Source organism: Monopterus albus, unplaced genomic scaffold (genome assembly GCF_001952655.1).
Source record: "Monopterus albus unplaced genomic scaffold, M_albus_1.0 scaffold97.1, whole genome shotgun sequence".
Lineage (NCBI taxonomy): Eukaryota > Metazoa > Chordata > Actinopteri > Synbranchiformes > Synbranchidae > Monopterus > Monopterus albus.
Genome location: NW_018127977.1, coordinates 1,328,316 through 1,351,510, shown reverse-complemented (window position 1 = coordinate 1,351,510; position 23,195 = coordinate 1,328,316). Strand labels below are relative to the sequence as shown.

Sequence of the window (23,195 nt, the reverse complement as noted above, 5' to 3'; positions counted from 1 at the left end):
AGCCCAAACCTTACAGTAACCCTGCTAACCTGATGCAGGAGTGGTTTCAGCTGTAGGAGTGAGCGTTACACCCCCAGTGCTCCTGTCAGTAGGCAGGTAGCACGTCAGTCCATCTGAATGAGTGTGACTGATGCACTTAAACACACAAACACACAGAAACAATACAAATGAGTAGTTTCGCAAGATCTGGAAAATCAGGTTTGGTTGAATATTCACACTCGGTCCGATTAACATGCTGAATGTGGCAACAAACTCCAAACCTGAAAGTCGAGTCCACATTTGCTCTTCTCGTTGTTACGCGCTTAGAACCATCAGGTCCCACATACATCCTTGAAGGATAAGACTGAGGACGTTTTTCTTACTGTTGACAAATGTCTCGGCCCGGGTTTGGAGACTACAGATTAGTGAAAGAAGGAAAGCCTTTAAAACTGGGGCTGTTTGAAAGATGTGGACATTTATCAAGCAAGAAGTGTTTAACACAAATACCATCCAGTTGGATTATGGCAAATGGAGAATTCAGTGTTATTGTGGCTGGACCATTGTTTTCTAGTCTGATGCCCAAAATGTAGCACCCCTTTAATTTTTAATCATTTAATATATTTATTGCCATTTTACTATGCCCTTTACTGCTCAATCTTGTAATTGGAAGACTTAATGACGTGCATGCTTTTTGTAGTGTACGGTACATGTCAGCCAGCCTCCACATCAAATGTTTAGCAGCTAAAGTGCTGAGTCATAGATGCACTGGGTAAGATGGGTAATTTGCTAAATTAGATGAATTATGTTATGAATACTGTATGTACATACTGCTCCTTAAAGGACCATGTAGTATTCATCCACCAGCTTTAACCCCAAAACTAATCCTAAATATTACATAGAGCTAATCCTAATTCTAAATGTAATGAATCTTATATGCACATGAGTAATGGAAAACAGCCCACATGCTGAGGAACAGTTATCTCAGCTTACTGTTGCTGAGATATTACCGGTGACCCATTGGATGCTGTTGCTAAAGGGCTTAGGTAGTATGCAGTAAATACCCCACCAGTGATCATAGCTGGACTGGAGAAGATCTGGCACAGTGCTGATAGTTTTTTCTCATGTAATACTTGGAGGTATTTAGACTATCAGAGCCATGTGTGTCCTGATCAGCAGCAACAACCAGGAAGTAAACATAATATGTATCTCTCCCACTTTAGTCCCTTCTGTTTCTTTTCCATTCATTTTTACATGACGGCTCTGTGGGCAACTGTTTCAGGCTCTGTCTATTGATACTTCACAACTCCTACACTTGGGTTGAAACCTATCTCCACTTACCCACCAGCACCTATTAGATTTGTTGTCACATTCTATCACACACTACTTTTCTGATGGTAAAGCAGTAAGCCAACAAATTGGTGCTTAGCTGGACACATAAGAAACAGTGAGGTCAACCAAAACCTTTCACACCAGTACATTGTCTCACAAAGTGAGGTCAACCAAAACCTTTCACACCTGTACGTTGTCTCACAAATGTTATGTTCTTATAAGTACCATTGTTTATATATACACAGTACTTGTTACTGTCTGTTATCCCATATACAGTACTTACTTTGAGACAGACAGTGGTGTTGAAATGCTTTTCGGTTCTTGCGAATGCACCACAGGCTGCTGTTTAGTCCATTAGAATGGACCAGATACTAACAGACTCCAAAAAACTGAGAACTCCACGTTCAGAGACATGTGAAACTCACCGATTCAAAGTGAATGAGATAGGAAGGGTTTTCTACTTTAGCAGAACGTGCCTTACCTGTTCTGATGACTGAAGTGATGTCAAAGAAGAGATTATTTTGGTGTACTTTCTGCCACTGGTGAGGGATATATCAAAGCTGTCTTCAGTGCTGAACGTAATCTCCCTCTCTAGTCTCTTCTCTGATACTCCTTGCGTCTGCATTCTTCTTCCTTTTCCTTCCTCCCCTCTTGTCAGTAACCCATCCCTCCTTACGTTTATCTAATCCAACCTGCTTGACAGGTGCGGTATGACTTTCAAAATAGTTTCTATTTCTTTCTCTTCCCATACTTCCCCAGCAAGCTGACACTCCGCTCTGATCAGTAGGTCACATCTATTTAATTAATGCATATACAAGATATTTATGTGAAATGATGGTACATGCACGTGTGCTTTCACTTATTCTAAACCTCTTCCCGGCACCGTGTGGGTGTGATACTGTGTGAGACATTACCTTAAAGAATAATGCTAGTGATATTCTATTATTTGCTTATTTGCTACAAATCCCATAGACACTAAAACCAACAGTGAACTTTGGGTCCGCACCATAAAGTCAGTGAATCCAGACCCTGGTTTAGTTTGTTCAGATGGGCTGTAGACCTCCATTCTTATCTGTAAACTTCTAGAAACACACCAGTGAGTCACACCTCTGACTGGTGACATTTCTTCCTCATAAAACATGTTAGGTATGTCTTTTGTCAGAAAAGAGCTCCCAAGTCTAAGAATGGCTGTACAGTCTCTGAAGTAAACAAAAAAAAAAAGTCACCCTGTGACCTCAGCTCCTTCTGTCTACTTTATGTGCAGTGTAAGAAGCTAGCGGAGTAGTGCCTTTCTGTACATGTGCCTGTCTGCCTGTTTAGCTGTAAGCCTGGTCTGTTAAACTCAACTCACTCCATCTGACACTGCATGTCTGCATTTGTCTCCTTCCCCGTTGCCTTGTAAGCCTACCCCCACCATGGCTACTGGAAGAGTCGTCCCAGGCCCTGGTCTCAGACATAATGGCACAGCTGAAGAAACCCCATGATGGGCACATAACAGCCAGCCAGGGGCATTTTAATAGTCAATCAAATACACCATGTGTGGTTACTGAGCATGCTTTTTGCATCTTTGGTTGATTGCGGTATACCCAGTTGTCGGGGAGGCTGTGGCTCAGCTGTGGTTCGATTCTCGGTTTTTCCAGTCTGCATTTCAAAGTGTTGTTGAGCAAGACACTGGACCCCTACTTGCTCCTGGTGACTGTCCCATCAGTCTGTGAGTGCTTGTCTGAGCAAATGGGTGACTGTGAAATAGTGTGAAGCATTTGAGTGCGCTTCACTGAGAGGAACATATTTCACTTATCTAATATTCAGAACTCTTCCCGTCTTTGTTTTCCGTCTCTATCCTGGTCCTGCATTTTGCACACCTCCACCCCTGAGCACATTTGCTAATCTCACATTGTGATGACAGATTACATAACATTGTTTGCATGTAAAATTGGGAGCCAGTTCTTGAGCTCTGGCCATTGCATACAAACCACATAATGTCACAGTGCCTTTATGAACTTTTAAAGCAGTATTTAAAATGTACTGTGTCTGAACACCTATTCACCCCAACATGTACACTGGTGGACATGTGCTCCTCCAGTCTCATGTGGTTTCAGTCTAGATGAACTCGAGTAATTCAATATTTATCACTGTCAGAGGACTGCCCATCTCTACTTCAGGATTTATATACTCTCAAAAAGGCGAGAGAGATCACTGATTAAACTGTGATGCTCTGGACAGCGTTGATGATCGAGACTCTTACCAAACTTGCCCAGAACAGGGAGCCTGGACAGCTTAGGATGGACATCCTTGACCATTTATTTCTAATGAGGCAAGCTGACAACCAAAGACGTGGTTCAGACAGCAAAGGCTTTCCTCCTGAGACTGACTGGGATTTCTGGCACAACTTCACCTGCATCCAAGTTTCATGGAGAAGGGAAGCAACACATTTATTGTGAGATCAGTGCATTTCATCTTGTGGCCTTTATTAGTCAGGGGACTAAGCTATAACCTAATAAGTGGCTTGTTTTTCCTTACAAGTGGGGAAAGAAACTAATAGCAAGATTCATTTGCAGATTCTACTCCCCCTACCTACTGCACCCTAAATACTCTAAGTTTAGAAGAGCATATACTGCCATCTTATGGTAAAATAAGTGCCCTACAACTAGCTTGGGACTTAGAACTCCCATCACTGCTTTGACTCATCTTTAGATTAGAGCAACCACAATCTTATTTTCATCTTAAAAACAATTTTGTGAATTATTTGCCTGTTAGACACATATGGCTGGCTTTGTCTGCAACCAAATCTGGGTTTAGTACAGGAACTGTGGTTGTGATGGGAGGGTGTGCCAATGGCTTTGAGAAGGCAAGCATCAATCAGTTCAGTGTATTTCTTGGTAACGATGGCAAGACTGTGAATGCAGCCCCAGTATTAACATCACAGCCTGAGGCCACAGACAACACTGACTGTGGCCGTCAGTGTGGTATACAGCCAAGCAGAGTATATACAGCAGGAGCAGGGGCTCACTGGGAACGGTGGGTTATCACTGGATAAAAGTGCTTTCAAAGTGTAATGAAATAAACTGTACAACTGACAAGCAGCATAAATAGGAAAAGTGTGAATAAAATACTGCAGTGGCAGTTTACATCATAATGAATAACTGCAGTGTGAGTGTACTTTCATTTTAGACACCTTTGTCACTTTTGTGCTGGTATAAATACAAAACCTTTATTAAAAAGGCAAAGCTGTGTTGTTTAACACTTATTCTCTAAATGTGCAGTAAAAAGCTTTAAAAACTGTAAAAGGTTTGTGTTATCAGACAATAATAGTGCAGACTGAATGAGGGATGGCAATTTAGACATTTTATTGAATGTGCACAGTTTCTACTTCCACTGTACATTTTGCATTCTTTTCTCTTAATTGTACAAGAAAAAAATCAATACTGCAAAACAAACACAAAACATGAGACTGATCTACATCAACTTGCAAATCTGGACCTTTACTGCGAAATTAAGTGACTATAAAAATGAGGGGAATGGCATAATTCAGTCAAGAGTTTCACAGCCACTTTCAGCTGGAGCCAGTTTTGGCAGTCACTTCTGCCATCTTCAAAGTCTGCAAGTATTTCTAAAAGAGAATGAACAAGGAAACAGGATTAGCCTGGAATGTTATGGCCTCTTTGTAAACAACATGTGGACATGTGCACTCACATTACAGTACGTGTCAGAAGAGTTAATGATAGAAAAAGGAAAAAATGGAAATTTGACTAGAAGAGATTTGAGTGATGATTTGATTTCACCATCAACTTGACTTTAAGGGACATCAGAGAAATAACATTTTCTTCAGTCACTCAGCGCTGGCTGTACTTGTACAACAAGCTATGGTGCAAAGTAGATGACATGATTTAAGCAGTGACCACTTTTAACCATTTAGAGCCATAACCGAGGTAGACAGGGCTCCAGACTCATTTTTCTCAGTGCCACCAGGCCTGAACTCATCCATTATCCTCCACTTCGTCTGAGGTTGAGTTGTAAGAGCGTTCTCAGTCTAGATGGGATATATAACCCCTCCAGCATGTTCTGGGTCTACCCTAGGGCCTCCTACCAGTTGGACAAGCTCAGAAAACCTCCAATGGAAGCAGCAGTACCCAGCAGACGACAACATCCATCCATCCATCCATCTTCATCTGCTTCATCCGAGACCGGGTCGCGGGGGCAGTAGCCCGAGCAGAGCCTCCCAGACTTCCCTCTCCCCAGGTGTTCCCAGGCCAGCCGGGAGACAGACTCTCTCCAACATGCCCTGGGTCTGCCCCGAGGCCTCTTCTCCCAGAGGGACATGCCCGGAATACGTCCCCAGGGAGGCGTCCAGGGCGCATCCTAAACAGGTGCCTGAGCCACCTCAACTGGTTCGGCTCAATGTGGAGGAGCAGTGGCTCTACTCCTCACAGGTGACTGAGCTCCGCACCCTATCTGGAAGAAACTCATTTCTGCTGCATTACTGCGGACACCGCACCAATCCAGCTGTCAATTTGCCGCAATCTCATTCTTTTGGTCATGATCCAAAGTTCATGGCCATAGGTGAGGGTGGGAACGTAGATCGACCCGTAAAGTGAGAGCTTCGTCTTACTCAGCTCCTTCTTCACCACAACAGACCGGTACAGAGACCGCATTACTGTGGATGCAGCACCGATCCGTCTGTCAACCTGCTGCTCCATTTTTCCCTCACTTGTGAACAAGACCCCGAGATACGACAACAACAATATTACAATTTAAGTAAAACGGTATATGGTCTCTATTGATGAAGTGGGTGCATGTTTTGTTATTATTGTACATGGGATTCATTTGTAATCTGTTTTTCTTCTAGAGAGGACTTTCTGATCTAAACTTTGTAAATGAGAATCTGATTTGGCAATGCACACTAACTTTTACTATGATACTACAGACGCACACGTAGCACCTCTTGTATTGTGCTGTTAGCTCAGCTACAACACAGGTATACACACAGTTACTCTCTCTCCAGTGGAGAAAAGCAGAGTCCGACAGTAGCTTCTCAGCAGCTGTTAGTTCCGACTCTGTCCAAGCTACGCTGAATGGTGGACAGTGTCCTTGTGACCCCTGACCCTCGGCGCCACACATCACATTGCAAATACAGGCTGGCAGAATGTGAATATGCTATAACATGTTCATTTTACAGGGCAGTCGGCGCCAACAGTGGTTAGCGCCGTTGCCTCACAGCGAGAAGGTTCTGGGTTCGGGCCCCACCTGGGACCTTTCTGTGTGGAGTTTGCATGTTCTCCCCGTGCTTGCGTGGGTGCTCTCCAGGTGCTCAGGCTTCCTCCCACTGACCAAAGACATGCAGCTTAGGTTGATTGGTGTCTCTAAATTGCCCATAGGAGTGCGTGCGTGCGTGTGTGTGTGTGTGGTTGTTCGTCTATGTGTTAGCCCTGCGATGGATTGGCGACCTGTCCAGGGTGTACCCCGCCTTCGCCCGATTGCCGGCCGGGATTGGCTCTGGCCCCACCCGTGACCCCGTTCAGGGACTAAGCGGTAGAGAATGAATGAATGTTCATTTTGCACTCACACCCAGTGAACCTTAAATAAATCTGGTTGCAAAATGCAACTGATCACTAAAAGTCTGGAGCTCTGATAAACTTTCAGTGACCATTTTTATTTCTGGACACAATCAGAACCTGGTCTCTAAAGGGTTTGCTGTTGATAAGTGAATTCAATTAAATTAATTCCTACCTGAAGGTTCATGTAGTGTTTCTCAGTTCTGCAGTGGTTGATCTCTGCTTCGTTAGTTCCACTGTAGAACCGATTACACGCCTTACAGAAGAAACCTGTCTTTGGGACCAAAAACTCCATTCCTATGGGGGGGACACAAAGAAACGAAAGTGAACTCTGTCAGCTGTTCAGTACTATCAGATAGTCAGGTACTGCAGACACACACACAAAGTCACTGATGAACAAGTGCAAAAACAACAGCAGAGGTGGTGAACAAATGCAAATGAAAAGTGTCTTACCAACTGGGTTGCTGGGGTCAAAAGGAGGGAGGGAGTAGTCTGTGCTCACAGGAGTTTCCAGCTTTAATGTCTTATTCACACTCTCTACTCTGGTGCTTGTTTGGTCTTCAGACGTCTCATGGTTTCCTGGAAAGGACAGTAAACTTTTAAAAATCTGCAACATGCACAGATGGAAGAAGACCTGGTCATGGTTTCACTCAATAATCCTAGTAGTTATGCTTTTTACAGCATGCTCCAGCTGTCTTCATCTTGGTGTTGTCATTCCAAAACACCTCGATCCCTCATGCAACTACCCACCACAATAAAATGTGCCACACTTTCATGATGAGGTAAATTAGGACAGTGCACATAATGATGATACACTGCCAACAAAAGTGAATAAGCTCAAAGTGTTTGTCATATGCACAGTTAGGAAACGTGTTTCCCTGTACAATAAAATTCTTACTTTGCCGTCCACATGAATGCCACAAAATACAAATGAAATATAAAGTAGATAAATAAGTAACAAAATCTAAGGCACTTTAAGTAGAAAATGCAGCAACATAATAAAAGAATAAAACAGAGAATGTATGCTGCATGGGAGCAGCATGTGCAGCAGTCAACAATAAATATCTGAGGCCAGGAGCTTCCCAATGCAAATATATTATCTTGCTCATTTTACACATCCACGTGTTGCCACCTAATCCAAGGATCCTGCTGGAGACGTTCTGGTCACCTGGCCTGGCTCTCTAACCGCTAAGTTCCCATAGTTCACCCACAGCTCTAGTTCAACCAAAATCAAAAAGGGCACCTGTCTCTGCAGCAGGAGCTCCCGTCTCTTTGTCCTTGTCATCCTGCATCTTCTCCTGTTCTTCTTCCACCACCATCTTCTCCTCCTTAACCTGGCTATGACTGACAGCACTGCCATCCTTCTCCTCTTGCTTACTCTCTGCAGTCACTACCCCTGTTGTTGGGCTGTGTGAGGAGTCAACTGGGGCATCTTCATGTGGGCTGCCTGAAGCTGCAGGGGCAGGTGTGGAAAGGTGTTCAACCTCTGGGATGGAGTCCACAGTGGCTATTAGTTGGGTTTCTAAAAATAAACAGAATGATATGTGGTCAGGCTAAAATTAATTTCAAAGGTTTAAACAAAGCTTGATGCCATATTTCCTTCAGTTTATAAGAGGTTACTCCAGTGTGGGGTTATACCTGTCTCGGGTGTGATCTCAGTCTCTGCTGCTTCTGACTGATGTGTGGGCACATCTGTTATACTGGAACAAGAGTCAGGTTGTGAAGCTGGTATTGGGGATGCCGCAGTGATGAGGACCGGATTGGTTGTTAAATCTGATGACAAATCATCTGAAATCTCAGCTGCTGGCACGCTCACAGCTTGGGACTCAGATTCTTGCTCATCTGATTTCACCGGGTCCACTGTGATATCTGACACGGCTCCTGTGGTAACCTCCATGGGTGTCTCCTAGAAGCAGAGGACAAGAGGAGGACAGATGTCATTACATTGTGGAAAATGAAGCCTGATCTAAATAGGTTTTATAGTGTGTGCACACACACACACACATGCACACACGCTAAAATGTACCTCAGGAGTGTCCTGTTGGACAGATGCGGGCGTGTCATCCTCTCCCTCTGTGGTTTCCACAAGGGCAGTGGGAGAAGGAGAGCAAGGAAGATCAGTCACATCTCCTACTTCATCCAATGTCACAAAGTCACTCAGGTTGAATGGGAACTCTTCCTCCTCGTTGTCCTCCTGGTTGCATGGTAGGGCAAAAATGTGCATATAATGTTAAATATAAAGAAGACATTTATTGTCCTATTTCAGCATGATGGGGATATTTACTAAACCTGTTGCAAATTACTATCAGGTGTGCAAAAAATATTGTAGAACTTTAATACGGCTGAAGAAATCAAAGACATTTGGGAAGTTCAATCGTGTAGTGCCCTGCCAGTCCAATCATCTATTATTTTATTCAGTAATTGAAGCATGGTTTGACCTGTAAAAATCGCTCACATTCTCCTCTGGTGAGCGATGCGATTTACAATCACCCTCTCCCTCCTCAAACATGTTGGCAACTCTGATGAGATGACTAACAGCTGCCACACCGACAGTAAGGTCACAAATTATACACCTCCTTCCTCCTGGTGTCAAATTTCCACCACAGTTCCCTCTGTCACAGTGGTGGTAAATTAGGTGCTGAGGATATTTGGATAAATCTGCATTCTCTCCTCCCTGATTTGTGCATCTCTGAATGTGAACGCCTTCAAATACATAATGCATGAGACCAAAAGCACAAATTCTGGTGGTGCTGCATCTCTTCTGTTTCTCCACATGCAAAACCCCACAGTGACTCTTAGTAAATACACCGATCATCCATAACATTATGACCACTGAGAGGTGAAGTGAATAACACTGTTAGAGTGGCACCTGTCAGTGTGTGGGGTATATTAGGTAGCAAAGTTGATGTGTTTTAAGCAGGAAAACTGGACAAGCATAAGGATCTGAGTGACTTTGACAAGGGCCAAACTGTCATGGTGAGATGACTGGGTCAGAGCATCTCCCACACTGCAGGTCTTGGTGGGTGTTCTTGGTCTGTAGTGGTTAGTACCTACCAACAGAGTCTAAAGGAAGACAAATGGTGAACTGGAGACAGGGTAATGAACGCCCACGGCTCACTGATGATGAGGTTGACCTACTGTAGATTAAACTTCCATTTGTACTTTTCAAAAGATTACAATTTATTTGAATCTTTGTTAAAATGGTTGAAAATGAGAAATACTGTACATTGGTCTCTGAAGAGAAAGAGTCAGGGGCTGTAGTGGTGATATCACACCTAGAGCGGTGAGGCTGTTGCATTTGTCTAAACAATTCTCTCTAACTCGTCCTCATGACCAGTTTTCACTCCTTTTACATAAGTTTTTCACTGAATTGTAGACACATCTGTGGTCTTCCTGACAGTAGAGCAGTGGAAGCAAATGGATTCACACAAGATGCACAGTGAGCTGCAGAGTGACACGAGTGCCAACCAACTGCCACATTGACTCCTATGTAAACAGTATTAGGCAGGTGGTCATAATGTTATGGCTGATCGGTGTATGAACAGGCGCAATTTCACTGTTTAGTGTCAGAAAAGGAGCCGACACTAAACAGTAAACACCGCCCTTTGACCCAACAGACCCTTCTCACCATTTTGGCATCAGCCTCTGAGGTGTCATAGTATTCATCCCTCCAGGAGCTCTGCTTATATCTCTCCAACCTGCAAGACGACCTCGATCCTGTAAAACATCCACCGTATGCTCTCTTCCGCTCCCTCCTTTCTCTTTCTCTTCTCTCCCACTGCCTTCTTTCCTCCTCCCTCTTTTCCCTCTCCCTCCTGACTCTTTCATCACGCTCCCTCTCCCTCCTGTACCTCTCCTCCTTCTCCCAGGGCCTTCGCTCCCTCTCCTTCCTTTCTCTCTCCTTTCTTGCTTCTCTGTCTTTTCTCTCCCTCTCCTGTTTCACCTCCTCCTCGGTGTGATTCTTGGCTGGCTCTTTTGTCTCCTCTCTGGCTTTTTTACCCTGCCCTGTCTCCATTTGTGTTTCCCCCTGTACTTCACAGGGAGAAACTGTTGTGTTGCTGGGATGGCTGGTGGTTTTTGTTCGGCACTCCTCGAGTAGTGCGTTAACCATTTCTTGAGTAACCTTGTGAAACAAGAATAAAAAGTAAAAATAAAAAAAATGTCAAAACTCACAGGCTTAGCTATACAGAAAACCAGTATTTCTCCAAAAACAGACTGACCACAGCACACTGACATTTTGGGGATATTTTACCTTGGGGAGCTCTGGAATTCGATTCTCCTCGGAAGCTGCTTTGTCATTGGAGCTGGGTAGTGTCGCCTCTTCAACAGCTGGAATCTTGTCATTTTCCACTTCAGATGCACAGACTTCTTCGTTCCCTTCTGCTGTCTCCATGACAGCTTGAACAGCTGACCTTTCCCTCATGTCTGTATCCAAATCTGCTTCTGGTGCATCCAAGGCAACTGCAGCATTGGTAAGCTCATCTTTTTGGATCTCATCATTTTTGCTCTTGTTTTCTTCCAAATCTTTGTTTTTATCAGCCACCTCCTCTGTGCTCTTAATCTTCGCATCCTTCCCATCAATGTCTTTGTCCATTTCCTCCATAGGAGATTCAGACTTCTCTTTATGCACCATCTCCTCTTCACCTACAGTCACTACTGTTTGGCTGCCTTTGGCATTTGCAGGTGTGCCCTATGTCCAGACACAAGGAGATATTGAGCAGTGTCACATCAAACACATGCACTAGATGTTTGACAGATGTTCAAACTTCAGGAATTCATGGTAGTAAGAAAGTCACTTTTGGCTGTTCCCATTTAGGGGTCACCACAGTGAATCGTCACACTGACGACTCGCATGTTGACATCTGGCACGTGTTTTATGCCGGATGCCCTTCCTGACGCAACCGATTCGAACCCAGGCCACAGCGGCGAAAGCGCTGCGCCTTAACCACTAGCCTACCAGGGACAGCCCGGTAGTAGTAGATAAAAATGTGTACATGTGAAATGAACAACCATGCTAATCAATTAACAAGGCTACTGACCTCAGATGAATCAATATACGCAGCAATGACTTTTGTTTGTGCATTAGCCTTGGGGTCAGGCTTGCGGGAGAAGAACAGGGGGTTGTTCTGGATGATGCAAGGGAACGTCTGAAAACGTCTGTAGACAGACAGGGCCATGGCTACAGTCGCCATCTCGCAAATGACCTGAGCAGAGAGAGATAACACCATGTCAACAGCATGCAGGATCCCTCTGGCTTATAAATAAAGAGGAAAGACATGGCAGATTTGAAGAGAATATACCTAGGACCCAGCTGTGTTTGAGGTCATGGATATTTTTTAAACAAAGGTAGCTGAGGACATAAAGGGTTAGCATGTTTGTAGCCGCCCTCACCATGTTGTTGAGCACTAGGGTCTTGATGACAGTACCAAAGCGCCGCACCAGTTTCTGGACTTCGGCAGACCCTGGTGGCGTGTCAGGAACATTACTGATCACCAGCAGGCGGCCCCAGCCTACTGGGGCAGTGTTCTCCTGCATGACACAAAGGAACCGTCAATCAGACATTCAGTGCCACTAATATATAATGCTTCACAGCCCCTTGACTTTCTGCCCCATTACAACAGTGCTTTGTTTGTTAATGTGTTTTATTAAAACTTCAAAACGTTTTTTAAAGTATTGCAAAGGTCACAACATTTTACAGGGCTGTTATTGCTTATTTCATTCTAGAGAGTGCTGCCCAATGGCTCTTCATAGGCTGAGAATAAATACAGTTGAAGTCAGATGTTTATACACACACACACACACACACACACACACCTTAGCCAAATACATTTAAACTCAAGTTTTTCACAACTCCTGACATTTAACCCTATAAACCTTCCCTGTCAGTAAGGGTCACTACTTTAAGAATGTGAAATGTCAGAATAACAGAGAAAAAGATTGATTTTAGCTTTTATTTTGTCATCACGTTCCCAGTGGGTCAGAGGTTTACATACACTCGGTAGCATTGTCTTTAAATGGTTTAACTGCAGTCAAATGTTTCAGGATGCCTTCCACAAGCTTCTTACAGTACGTTTCTGGAATTTTATCCCATTCTTCCTGACAGAACTGGTGGAACTGACTCAGGTTTGTAGGCCTCCTCTTAAAGCCATGGCATCATTGTCTGGACTTTTCCAAGCTGTTTAGAGCCACAGTCTGTGATCAATTACTTGATCAATGTCAATGTGATGAATACTTGTCATTTGTCCAACTCTGGCACTGTTACAGCAGAGTTTATGAGTTGTGTACTGTCCATGCCATATAAACTAACACAGTAAAATCTACTGGTACACATACTAACCAATGGATCCACTGATCCCATCAGCAGATTGTAGAGAGCCACCTGTGTAATAAAGAATTTTAGTATTAATAATCAGTTATTGCTCAAGTTTCATTGTTCAACACAAAAAGGGAAACAAAAAAAAAATCTTCATTACATACCTATTGAAAATCAATACACTGTAGGGCTGGGTGATATATTGTTAGGTATATCGATATAATTTCAAACGAGGTGTAAGATGAGATATCATTTATATTGATATTGATGATGCGTTGCCTAGCCCCTTTTTTCTGTCACCATTTGCATCTCTTTCACGGCCCCCCAGGTAGACTAGTGGTTGAGGCGCAGCGCTCTCGCTGTGGCACCCCGGGTTCGAATCCAGGTTGCATTAGGAAGGGCATCCGGTGTAAAACAGGTGCCAAATGTCAATATGCAAGTTGTCAGTGTGACGATTCGCTGTGGTGACCCCTAAACGGGAAAAGCCGAAAGTGACTTTCTTATTTGCATCTCTTTCGCACTCTGTGAAACCCCGCCGCCACTTCCCCTCTGCACTGCTCCACTCTTGCTCACAACATGGGAGGCTGCATGGGACACAACGCTTCTACACTACTGAAGCAGCCCTGGTTTGTAAAGGAATCTCTTCGAATCTTTTCCACCACTTACAACAGTACAAAGAGTGTGTGAACTTTGTGCAGCCACCGTAACCCTGGCTGCGAGGCCTTCGCCACCTGATAAGTCCTCTGTCTTGGAAGAAACCATGCTGCAAGCTTCATTTACCTATGGTGTGCCTTGTGAAAAGAAGATCGCAAAGATACAGTCCTTGTTTTAACAATGAGGCTTTTAAAAAATTTTGAAAACCGCTGACCCAGGATACCAGGTGCCCAGTTGCAACTACCATATTTTCCGCACTATAAGGCGCACCTAAGAGCCTTAAATTTTCGCAAAAATCGGCCGTGCGCCTGATAATCCGGTGCGCCTTATGTGTGCACTGAGTTCCAAAATCTGTAAAAACGTTGTTGTGCGGCTTTGGTAAGCGCTCCGCTTGATTGACTGTCGCACCATTTCCCGCTGACACAGGGACGTAATACGTACACTACGTACGCTGGCAGCAATAAACCAGTCTAAACCGGTCTAAGGACCCCCGAAAATGGCACCAGTGAAGAGACATGCTTATGAGGCACAATTCAAACTACAGGCTATCAGTTACGCGGTTGTAAATGGGAATAGAGCAGCTGCGAAAGAATTCAAAATCAATGAATCTATGGTTCGGAAGTGGATTTATGGGAGAAGATTGATTAAAAAATAATGTGAGTGTATTGTTAAATAGTAGAATAAAGTTCAACTAAACTCACTGTTTTGCTTCCATTACGTTTTAGCATGCGGCTTATAATCCGGTGTGCCTTATGGTGCAAAAAATACGGTACTGTGCAAGAGCAGCACTGCCAGAAATGTACACTGAGGTCAGACAATATTATAACTGGCTTAAAAGTGCCTAATTTCACACTGACAACCGATATGTGGTAAGAGGGATGTGTGAGCTGTGCTGTGGGATAAAAACTATGCATCTCCAAACCAGATATTTTCCCCAAGATCAAACTGGAGGGAGAGCTTCTAGCTGAAGCCCTGCAGGATGCTCTTACAAACTGGAAGCTCGACAAAAAGGGACTGGTTGCTACAACAACTGACAACGGAAACAACAATGTCAAAGCAGTGGAACTGAAGAAGTGGCTGAGGATGTGCTGACTTCATCCGGCCATTGGTGAGTGCAACGTGTACTGTGCTGATTGGAAAACAGATACCAGGCCTGACACACTTACAGTTTTATGTTTAATGACCATAAGAAAATCTATTTGAAATGTTAAGGCTAAACGGGAAAATGCACAATCTAAATATGCAGGGTTCGCATCCATTATTGATTTAGTTGATTTTTATCAAAATAGTTTGAATAGTAGACTATTTTGAGTCGACTAGCCAGTGAAGCAATATTTAAATGTGTAGTTGATTAATCACACAGATCCCTCTTAAATAAATAAGAAAAGAGTTTTTCAATTATATATTACAGACAAGAACACCGACTTTACCGTCTCATGTCCCTGATGTGGAACTACCTCTTGTTAAATTTGATATTCATTTTTTTATTTACATGTTTTGAAACTGCAGATTTTCAAACAGGAAATGAAACTTTGCCCGTGCATATTATGATCACAGTTAGTTTTAATAAAAATGCTTGTGACATCTCACATGCTTTTGACTTACAATTGAACATTTAGCCCACTTTGTGAAAAATACCAAGACATACAGTATATATCGGGTAACACCAGTCTGCCTAAAAATATCAAGACATGATTTTTGGTCCATATCGCCCAGCCCTAATATACTGTGGAAGAGTCAGGTTAATGATGAGAGCCCTACCGGAGTGCTGAGGCCAATACGCTGTTTGAGATGGATTATCTTCACCTCAGAGTCGTTAATCTTCGCAGGGATGAAGGTGTGGACTTTCACAATCTCTTGAGCAATCTCAGTGTCTGGCATTGATACAAGTACCTAAAGACAAAAATTATGTTTCTGATATTGTGTAGTAGGCACGTAAACTCCGTCAATTTCAACAAACATATCCTGTCATTAGAAATGGTCATTAGCTACCCTGCATAGTAGCTCACTGAAAAATAGTATTTTTTATCTATTGTTAATAATAATTACAAAAACAATAACTGAACAAAAGCTGAAAATTAATTCTGAAGACTATTTATAGCACACATAGTATTCTACATTTTGTGTTGTGCTGAAGATATTCATGATTATTTATTATGAACATTCTACTGAGCATTTGGTTTGTGGCTTTACTATCAGGAAAAGCAACCAGCTTGCAAAAATATCAAGGACTTGTATCACCTTCTTGGATTCCTTGTGCCACTGTTTTTCTTCTCTTAGAAACACTGAAAGCTTCAGATTAAACTGTGTTTATACCAACCTTTCCAACTTGTGTTGCCAGGATGATGTCAGAGGGAGTTCCAAAAGGCTGGACCAGCTGGATGATGTCACTCTCTGACCAGCCACTCTCAGGAAGTCCTGTGATCAACACCACACCCATCTGTGGGAGGTATTGAATTGGGATGTTAAGGAAAATGCCTGAATACTCTGAATTCTAGTGTTTAAACCCAATTTTGTGTTACAGTGGCTTCAGAACATATTCTGGCCCCCTTCACAGTTTAGAGTCTCACCAAAGTATGTGAATACATTTTTAAAAGAGATGTTTCAGTATTTCATTTTTACCAAATATGCAAAACTTTCTAAAACTTGTTTTCACTTTGTCAGTCGATGTGTCCCAATTCAAGGGGACCCCTCCTTCAAAGACTGATTGCGTCACAGCGTTGCCACAAGGACATCCTATTTCATTCCTGGCTCCTTCAAATACAGCAGAGAAATGCATCCTTCTTTTGCCAGGCAACAAAAGCTCCAACTAGGGGATCCTTCACAACCCACCCTATCCCACGATTCTTTGTGCACTGGCAGAGAGCAGAACAGCTGTCAAGGTTGCTAAGCAACAGGAGCGGCACTTCGTCACACAACAATAAGGACAAGAACAGTTTGTAATGTAAATAGGAAATAGTCCATAGACCATTTGGCCTTCGAAGGATGTGGTCCCTGAACTAAGACAGACAGCTATTATGATGTGTTGGTCAGTGTAAACTACTGGTCAAAAAGTGCAATTTCATGAATTTAATATTAAATCTACAACATAGATGTCCAAAAGTGAAGGGGTCAGAATATTTTCTGAAGCTACTGTGTTACAAGCTATCACATACCTCACCGGAAGCCTTCTGGTCTGCCTCACCTCCTGCAATGGGGAGTTGGAAGGGAGATGCAGGGATGGAAACAGAGGTACAAGCACTATGTTTTCATGAACACAATTATAACCCAGTCAAAGTATGACAATGCAAACTAGACGACTGTGTCTTTGCTACAGAGAGTGGTAGCTTTTAACATAACTGATATAATATAAAAAAGATATAGCTATTATACTTTAAATTGATATACCAAGCATTTCTTGACAATGACAGATTTGTACATGTTAGCACCGACTTCATTAATTAATGACCCCCAGTAACAGTTTTTGTTGCCATACCTGCATCCTCCCCAGCAGCACCCTTGTCCCAACCCAGAGAAGGTTTGCTGTGAAGTCAGAAATATTAATAGTTGAGTGCAGCCAGAAAGGATGTCAAACTAGCAGTGAGGGGTTAAAAAGGAAAATGGTGTCATTAACTGTGACAAACCTGTTGTTGGCATCAGAAGACTGCCCTCCTTCAGGTTTCTACAATATAAATAAATACGGTAACAGAGTGTACATGAGACTACATACATGTGGTCTATAATTTCACAAAAGGAATTTAAAATACATATAAAATATATACAATACTACATGTAAATTGGCATAATATACTGTAGTTAATGTTATTCAATCTTTAACACCGCTTGGTACAAATCAAGATTTTTTTTACAAATGTTGGTGAACTTGTTTTGTATTATGTTTGCTACATCTATGTACTATTTTTAGCTCCGTGTGTGTATCAATCAAGCTAGTGGTGCTACACGTTAACTACCCAAGTCTGAGAGGTTTGTCCTAGTTTTACTGGGTAAACAGATCGAGGGATATAATATTTGGCTTTGTGTGTAAACTGTTAGAAAACTCAAAGGCATTAGGCAGCATTATACATTTTTATTTTCTGCTAGAGGTGATGCTGATAAAATAATAAAACTACAGCACCTTTCAAGGTAAATTAACACATAAAAGGTATACTCTTCTGTTTTCTCCTTAATACATCCACGATTCCTCTTAATCAACATTGACAGAGCTGATCAGGTGTTTGCACATACACTATCTAAATTGTTATAAAGGTGCATAATAACAACTAGTGCCAATGCAGCAGTGTGAAATATCTCTGCATATTTCCCTTAGATAGTTCTACAAGCATCTGCACTTTTAAGTTAAACCTGTATATTAACAGATCCACCAAACCACAGTTTGTAACATTCAGGCTGTATACACAAGCACAAACATAGCCTGTAACATGTCACTTGGTCATTTTGAGACTGGAGCTACAATGCTTTGGTGTTGGTGTTGTAGAGTTAGCTGAAAAGTTGTTTCTGGTACACTTTTTCTTCACAAACTACATCAATAAAATTGTCAATTTGAAATTGAACTGGGTAAATTACAGCAGACTGTATAATAAAATAAATTACCTGTATTCTTCTACAAATAAACTTGGGTTTACTACACAATTCTTGTAAAAATGTGTTTTTCTTTTCTCTTTAGTGCTCCACAAATAATAATAAAAAAAAAATCATCTTATTTTGAAAAGCTTTGTGTGTTCTGTGTGTTGGATAATGATATTCCATGAATATCAATGTCACATGCAAATATCTTCCACATGGTACCTTGGCTAGTGAAGCAGTGATTTGCTGGTCTCTGATGGAAAGATTTATGGAGTTAGCCACAGCCTGAGCATCTTCAGCCCTCAACATGCATACAGATGCCTGAAACAGAGGAGGATAAAGTGAGGATGTGGGACTGACTGAAACCAGGATGTTGTTCTGCAACATTCTAATTCAGGAAACCTCCATTACTCACTTATCCACTGCTAGGACACAGGAGTAACAGATAAAGAGACCGGCCACTATTCTAATTATTTGCGGGCCTTTGGTAAGCTGCATTTATATTAATAAAAATTAAGAATTGGTAAATTTTACTATGCAATACAGAAAATAAGCTATTTCAACACAGTGGCCAGAACATTATTACATGTTCTGTGACATACAAAGCCTTTGTCATCAAAAGAGAGTGTGACTTCCTACATAACATCACAGTAAACTGGATGACTGAGAATCTGCACAGACATAACATCACAGTATCAGCCCCAAATAGTATCAGTTTGAACTGGCTTCAGTCTTGACATCTGTGTTAATGCCGACTCTCTACTTTGCTAATATTTTGCCTTTCAACAAGCAAACTGCTTTTTAACCAGTATCAAAACTGGAAAACAAAACAAAACAAAGCAAAAAAAAAACTCATGTCCACTGTCTGGAAAAATGCACCAATATCCGCTGTGTTAGACTTAAATAACACCTTTTGTCTTTCGCCCTTCTCTTCCTCGGAGCATGGCATGAGGATCACGTTATTGATCCTGCCAAAGGACCCAACCAAATCGGTAACTTCCTGCTCTGAGGCATCATTTGGGATGCCTGTTAGATAAACCAGGCGATCTGCAACAGACAAGTGCTGGGAGGCTGGAGTCACCACTTTCTTCTTTTTCTTCTTGGCTGGTGGAGGCTTGGCAGTCTAGAAACCAATGGTTTACGTTTTGGTTAGTTTTAGAAGAAATCATCAACATCTGGTTTTCTGGTCTCTGAGTCAACAACAGGCAAACCAATGTAACCTTTTTTCTACTTTTATGAAGTACTCAAGTGTGAATTTTCATTCACACTGTCAGTGTGAATGTGCTTAAGAGAATAATGAAGTGACTGATGAAAAAGCCCAGCTTCCTTAAAAAATTGCATTAAACTTTAGTCAACTCTAGTCATTTTATCAAAAATCAGGCTCAAGCATCCAAAAGCTTCATCAGTGGAATTAACATAGCACACCTAAATGGAGTTAAACGGATCTATTGTACTTGTTTCAAACATTCAATCGATTTTGGGACTATTACCCAAGAGTGTCTCTGGACATACTTAAAAGGAACGCGCTCAATAATAGTCATATTAGGAATAGTCCAGCAGTTTACCAACATGAACCAGTCATTATTCCACCTTCAATAATGAATTTGTCAGTAAGCCAGTATAGGAACTTGGTTAACACACTTGCAGGTGTTGTTCTGTTCACTTCTTGATGGTCACAAGTGTTTTTTAGGCAGAACATAAGGTGTTTAATTCCACCAAACACTTTGAAACAGCTGTATAGTCCTGACTGGCTCAGGACAAAGGAAAGGGCTCTGAATTCTCAACACTTCAATATTATCCATCTTTTGCTTTAATATATAATTAGGAACTGTGCCTTGTGTGTCAAGTACATAACTAAAGTGAATAACACCCACTGTGTCAGGGGCCGTGGCACTTGCCCTCTTAGTCATCTTGGTTCCAGGCTTCACCCCACTCTTGATAGTTTTGGTGGACTGTGATGATCCATATTTGGAGCTTTGACTCGCCTTGTTAGAGAAGGGATGCTGATCGGCATCAGTGAAGCACCTGACTGAATCATCATGTGGACGCTTCACACCACTACGAGAGGCAACCCCTGAAGACACATGAGAGTACAAGCAAATGATGAGAAGAAATATTCACAAATAGCATCATTCAATTTAGTCAATTTTCAAATAGCTGAAATAGAAGCAAATTACATCCTTGCATCTGAAAAGGTGAAGACATCAAATGTTTAATTTTATTTAACCAGGAATTCCCATTGAGATTAAGATTTCTTTTTCAAGGGAGACCTGGCCATGATGGCAGCCATACAAGTGTACACCATATTAAAATTTAATCCCGTACTTTCTGGACTATAAGCCGCTACTTTTGTCGCTTCACGCACACACCCTCATCATGGACAACACACGATGAAATGCACATGATGCCGCTTCAAGTTACAGGCGATCGATCTGGCTGTCAAAATATCTCATGTTACAACGTGGACACCTGCGGCTATGTACAACATGTTTTTTCATCTTACATTTAGTGGGTGCGGCTTATAGTCTGGAAATTACGGTATGTATAACGCAAACAAAAATTCCATTCACAAGATTAAAACAAGAGTCTCAAGAAAAACAGCTGCACATCTCCTTCACCACATTCTATGAGGTCCTTAAATTCTGCAATGGATATGAATGTTTCCAACTATAAATCTTTCTGCAAGTTACTCCATGACCATGACAGGAAAATGACATTTTCCCCAGACTAGTAAAAATTCGAGGTACATTAAAAAGCAACTACATGGAAAAGACCATCTGGTTGTATACACAATATGAACCTTTCTGACTTTGCCAATATTAGATTATACTGGTTTGTGACACCAGGATATGCTGTTTACATGTGCAAACAGGCATTCTACAAACACTAGAGGGCTATTCAACAAAAGTAGAACAAAGAAATCTAGGATAACATAAAAAGCGAGGCTTGACCTTAGTGCATCCTGGCTATGTATGTTTCACGAAGGCTAAGCCAAGTTGAGGAGGTGTAGCTAAGTGAAGCCAGGTCTAAGTAATTCAGAAGAATGCATGTTCAAGGATTTCTTGTCTGCTTCGATGTTGTTCTTGTTTTTATGTTCTTTATTTTATGTTATAGTCCTTTGTTTCCATTCTATTTACTTATGTATAACTGTCATATGCCTTAATAAAGTATAAATAAATAAAAAAAAATAAAATAAAAATAAAAAAAAAACGTTCAAGGATTTCTTCACCAGAACACAAGGTCAAGCACAAATTCACTGATGCTCACACAAAAGCTGCGTTCCATTTACCCATTCCGGCACGCCATATATTAAGTAGTGTAGTGAAAATGAACGGAGATCACGGCCAACTGGCACCATGCTAGTCGGGTTTTCAAGCACACCCATCGAAGGTGCATGTGGAATATTTCAGACCCAGTAATCATATCACCTACTCATGGATGCTTATGGGGAATTCAAACAATCTGTAAAAACTGAAACAAGGCTGGTGTAATAAAACAGTGAGAAGAAGTGTGGCAGGGTGTAGCTCACCGGCTGAATGCATTAAGTCATCTAAAATATACATTTACTAACCACTGTTCTTAACACTAACAATATGTTACTCTGGAAATATACCATGAAGAACCACTAATCCACAACCTAAATGCATAAATACGGTGAAATGAGGCCTGTTCCTTCTTACATAGCTAAAACCTTACATAGCTAAAACTGTCAACTTACTTCTAAACTTGATAAATCCACAAGTAGAGCTTTAAGTATAGGTCTATTCTGGGTGACTGAGGTCTGATATTATCAATAATAACTAGCTATGTTTTTATTTCAGTGTTCTATTTAATACAGCCTATGTAATATTAATGTAAATGTGAATCAGACTGAATTCATTCATTAAAAATGTTTTAAATGAAAAGTGGCCCTATGTGGCTCCAATCGTACATAAGCCAATGATCAAAGTGACAAGACAATTTCTTGAATTTGGAATTTAAATAATTTGCAAAAATTAAACTGTGAACATGAATAAAATCGGTTTTATCATTGAAAGCACAGTCTTTATGTATTAGACACAGCCGATATGAGTAATGCAATTATCAATTCAACTAAGGATTTTGGTGGCTGAAAACATAAGCTATGTGACAACACTTCTGCCATTTTAGTTGATTTCCCATATCTATATTGTGTGTGTATAGATAGAGGACTATACAGTATACTTCCCTTATCGCTGACTTCATTGAAGACACCTTAGCAACATTATCAGCCATCTCTAATTACTTCAACAGCTGTGTAGGTGAACACAGAAGAACTCCCTTCCCTTCAACAAATGACTTAAAAACACATCATTCTTCACATTCAAGGGACATAACAGTGGAGAAAAACATTTTTGAGAGGAAGGCAACTTTAAATAGACAAACCAACTAACCTGATGATTCCCTGTCTCTCTTGTCAGGTCGATACTCTCTGGAGGTCCGACGTGAGTGAGGGGGACTGTGTGAGCCAGAGTGGTGGCGCTCCAACTGATGGCCATGTTCTTAATATAGCAAATGAAATGGGTCAGTTTAGAAGAATGTATACCAGGGGTGCCCAATATGTCGATCGCGATCAACCGGTCGATTGCAAAGGTAGATCGCATGCCATTCAAAAATAAATTAGATGTATCTGCCGTAAAACACGTGCCAAATGTTAACATGCGAATGGTCAGTGTGACGATTGGCTGTGGCGACCCCTAACGGGAAAAGCAGAAAGTGACAATCATTCATATATAGCCTATCATCCATCCTCCCTATGGCATTTGCTACTTGATTGACATGCAGGG

The 23,195-nt window shown here is 41.7% G+C and overlaps 1 protein-coding gene across 5 annotated transcripts in view; it reads right to left on the bottom strand.

Annotated features, from left to right (window-relative positions):
• Window positions 1–4,631: 4,631 nt before the first annotated feature.
• The window catches only part of LOC109965180 (zinc finger protein 638-like), a 31,160-nt gene continuing 12,596 nt past the window's right edge, over window positions 4,632–23,195 (bottom strand). For 4 of the 5 annotated variants that reach the window (XM_020608989.1, XM_020608990.1, XM_020608991.1 and 1 more), the window contains exons 6-25: window positions 22,803–22,910; window positions 20,265–20,464; window positions 19,301–19,513; window positions 18,613–18,711; window positions 17,451–17,488; window positions 17,303–17,349; window positions 16,983–17,014; window positions 16,148–16,267; window positions 15,589–15,720; window positions 13,198–13,239; window positions 12,252–12,389; window positions 11,900–12,064; window positions 11,113–11,550; window positions 10,489–10,983; window positions 8,887–9,054; window positions 8,499–8,766; window positions 8,104–8,382; window positions 7,314–7,439; window positions 7,036–7,157; window positions 4,632–4,918 (exon numbers count right to left, since the gene is read on the bottom strand). In XM_020608989.1, coding sequence (XP_020464645.1) covers window positions 4,862–4,918; window positions 7,036–7,157; window positions 7,314–7,439; window positions 8,104–8,382; window positions 8,499–8,766; window positions 8,887–9,054; window positions 10,489–10,983; window positions 11,113–11,550; window positions 11,900–12,064; window positions 12,252–12,389; window positions 13,198–13,239; window positions 15,589–15,720; window positions 16,148–16,267; window positions 16,983–17,014; window positions 17,303–17,349; window positions 17,451–17,488; window positions 18,613–18,711; window positions 19,301–19,513; window positions 20,265–20,464; window positions 22,803–22,910 — 3,287 coding nt within the window. In that variant the 3' untranslated portion in view covers window positions 4,632–4,861. Of the gene's footprint in view, window positions 4,919–7,035; window positions 7,158–7,313; window positions 7,440–8,103; window positions 8,385–8,498; window positions 8,767–8,886; window positions 9,055–10,488; window positions 10,984–11,112; window positions 11,551–11,899; window positions 12,065–12,251; window positions 12,390–13,197; window positions 13,240–15,588; window positions 15,721–16,147; window positions 16,268–16,982; window positions 17,015–17,302; window positions 17,350–17,450; window positions 17,489–18,612; window positions 18,712–19,300; window positions 19,514–20,264; window positions 20,465–22,802; window positions 22,911–23,195 lie in introns of all 5 variants that reach the window. The other variant, XM_020608993.1, reaches the window with a different exon arrangement.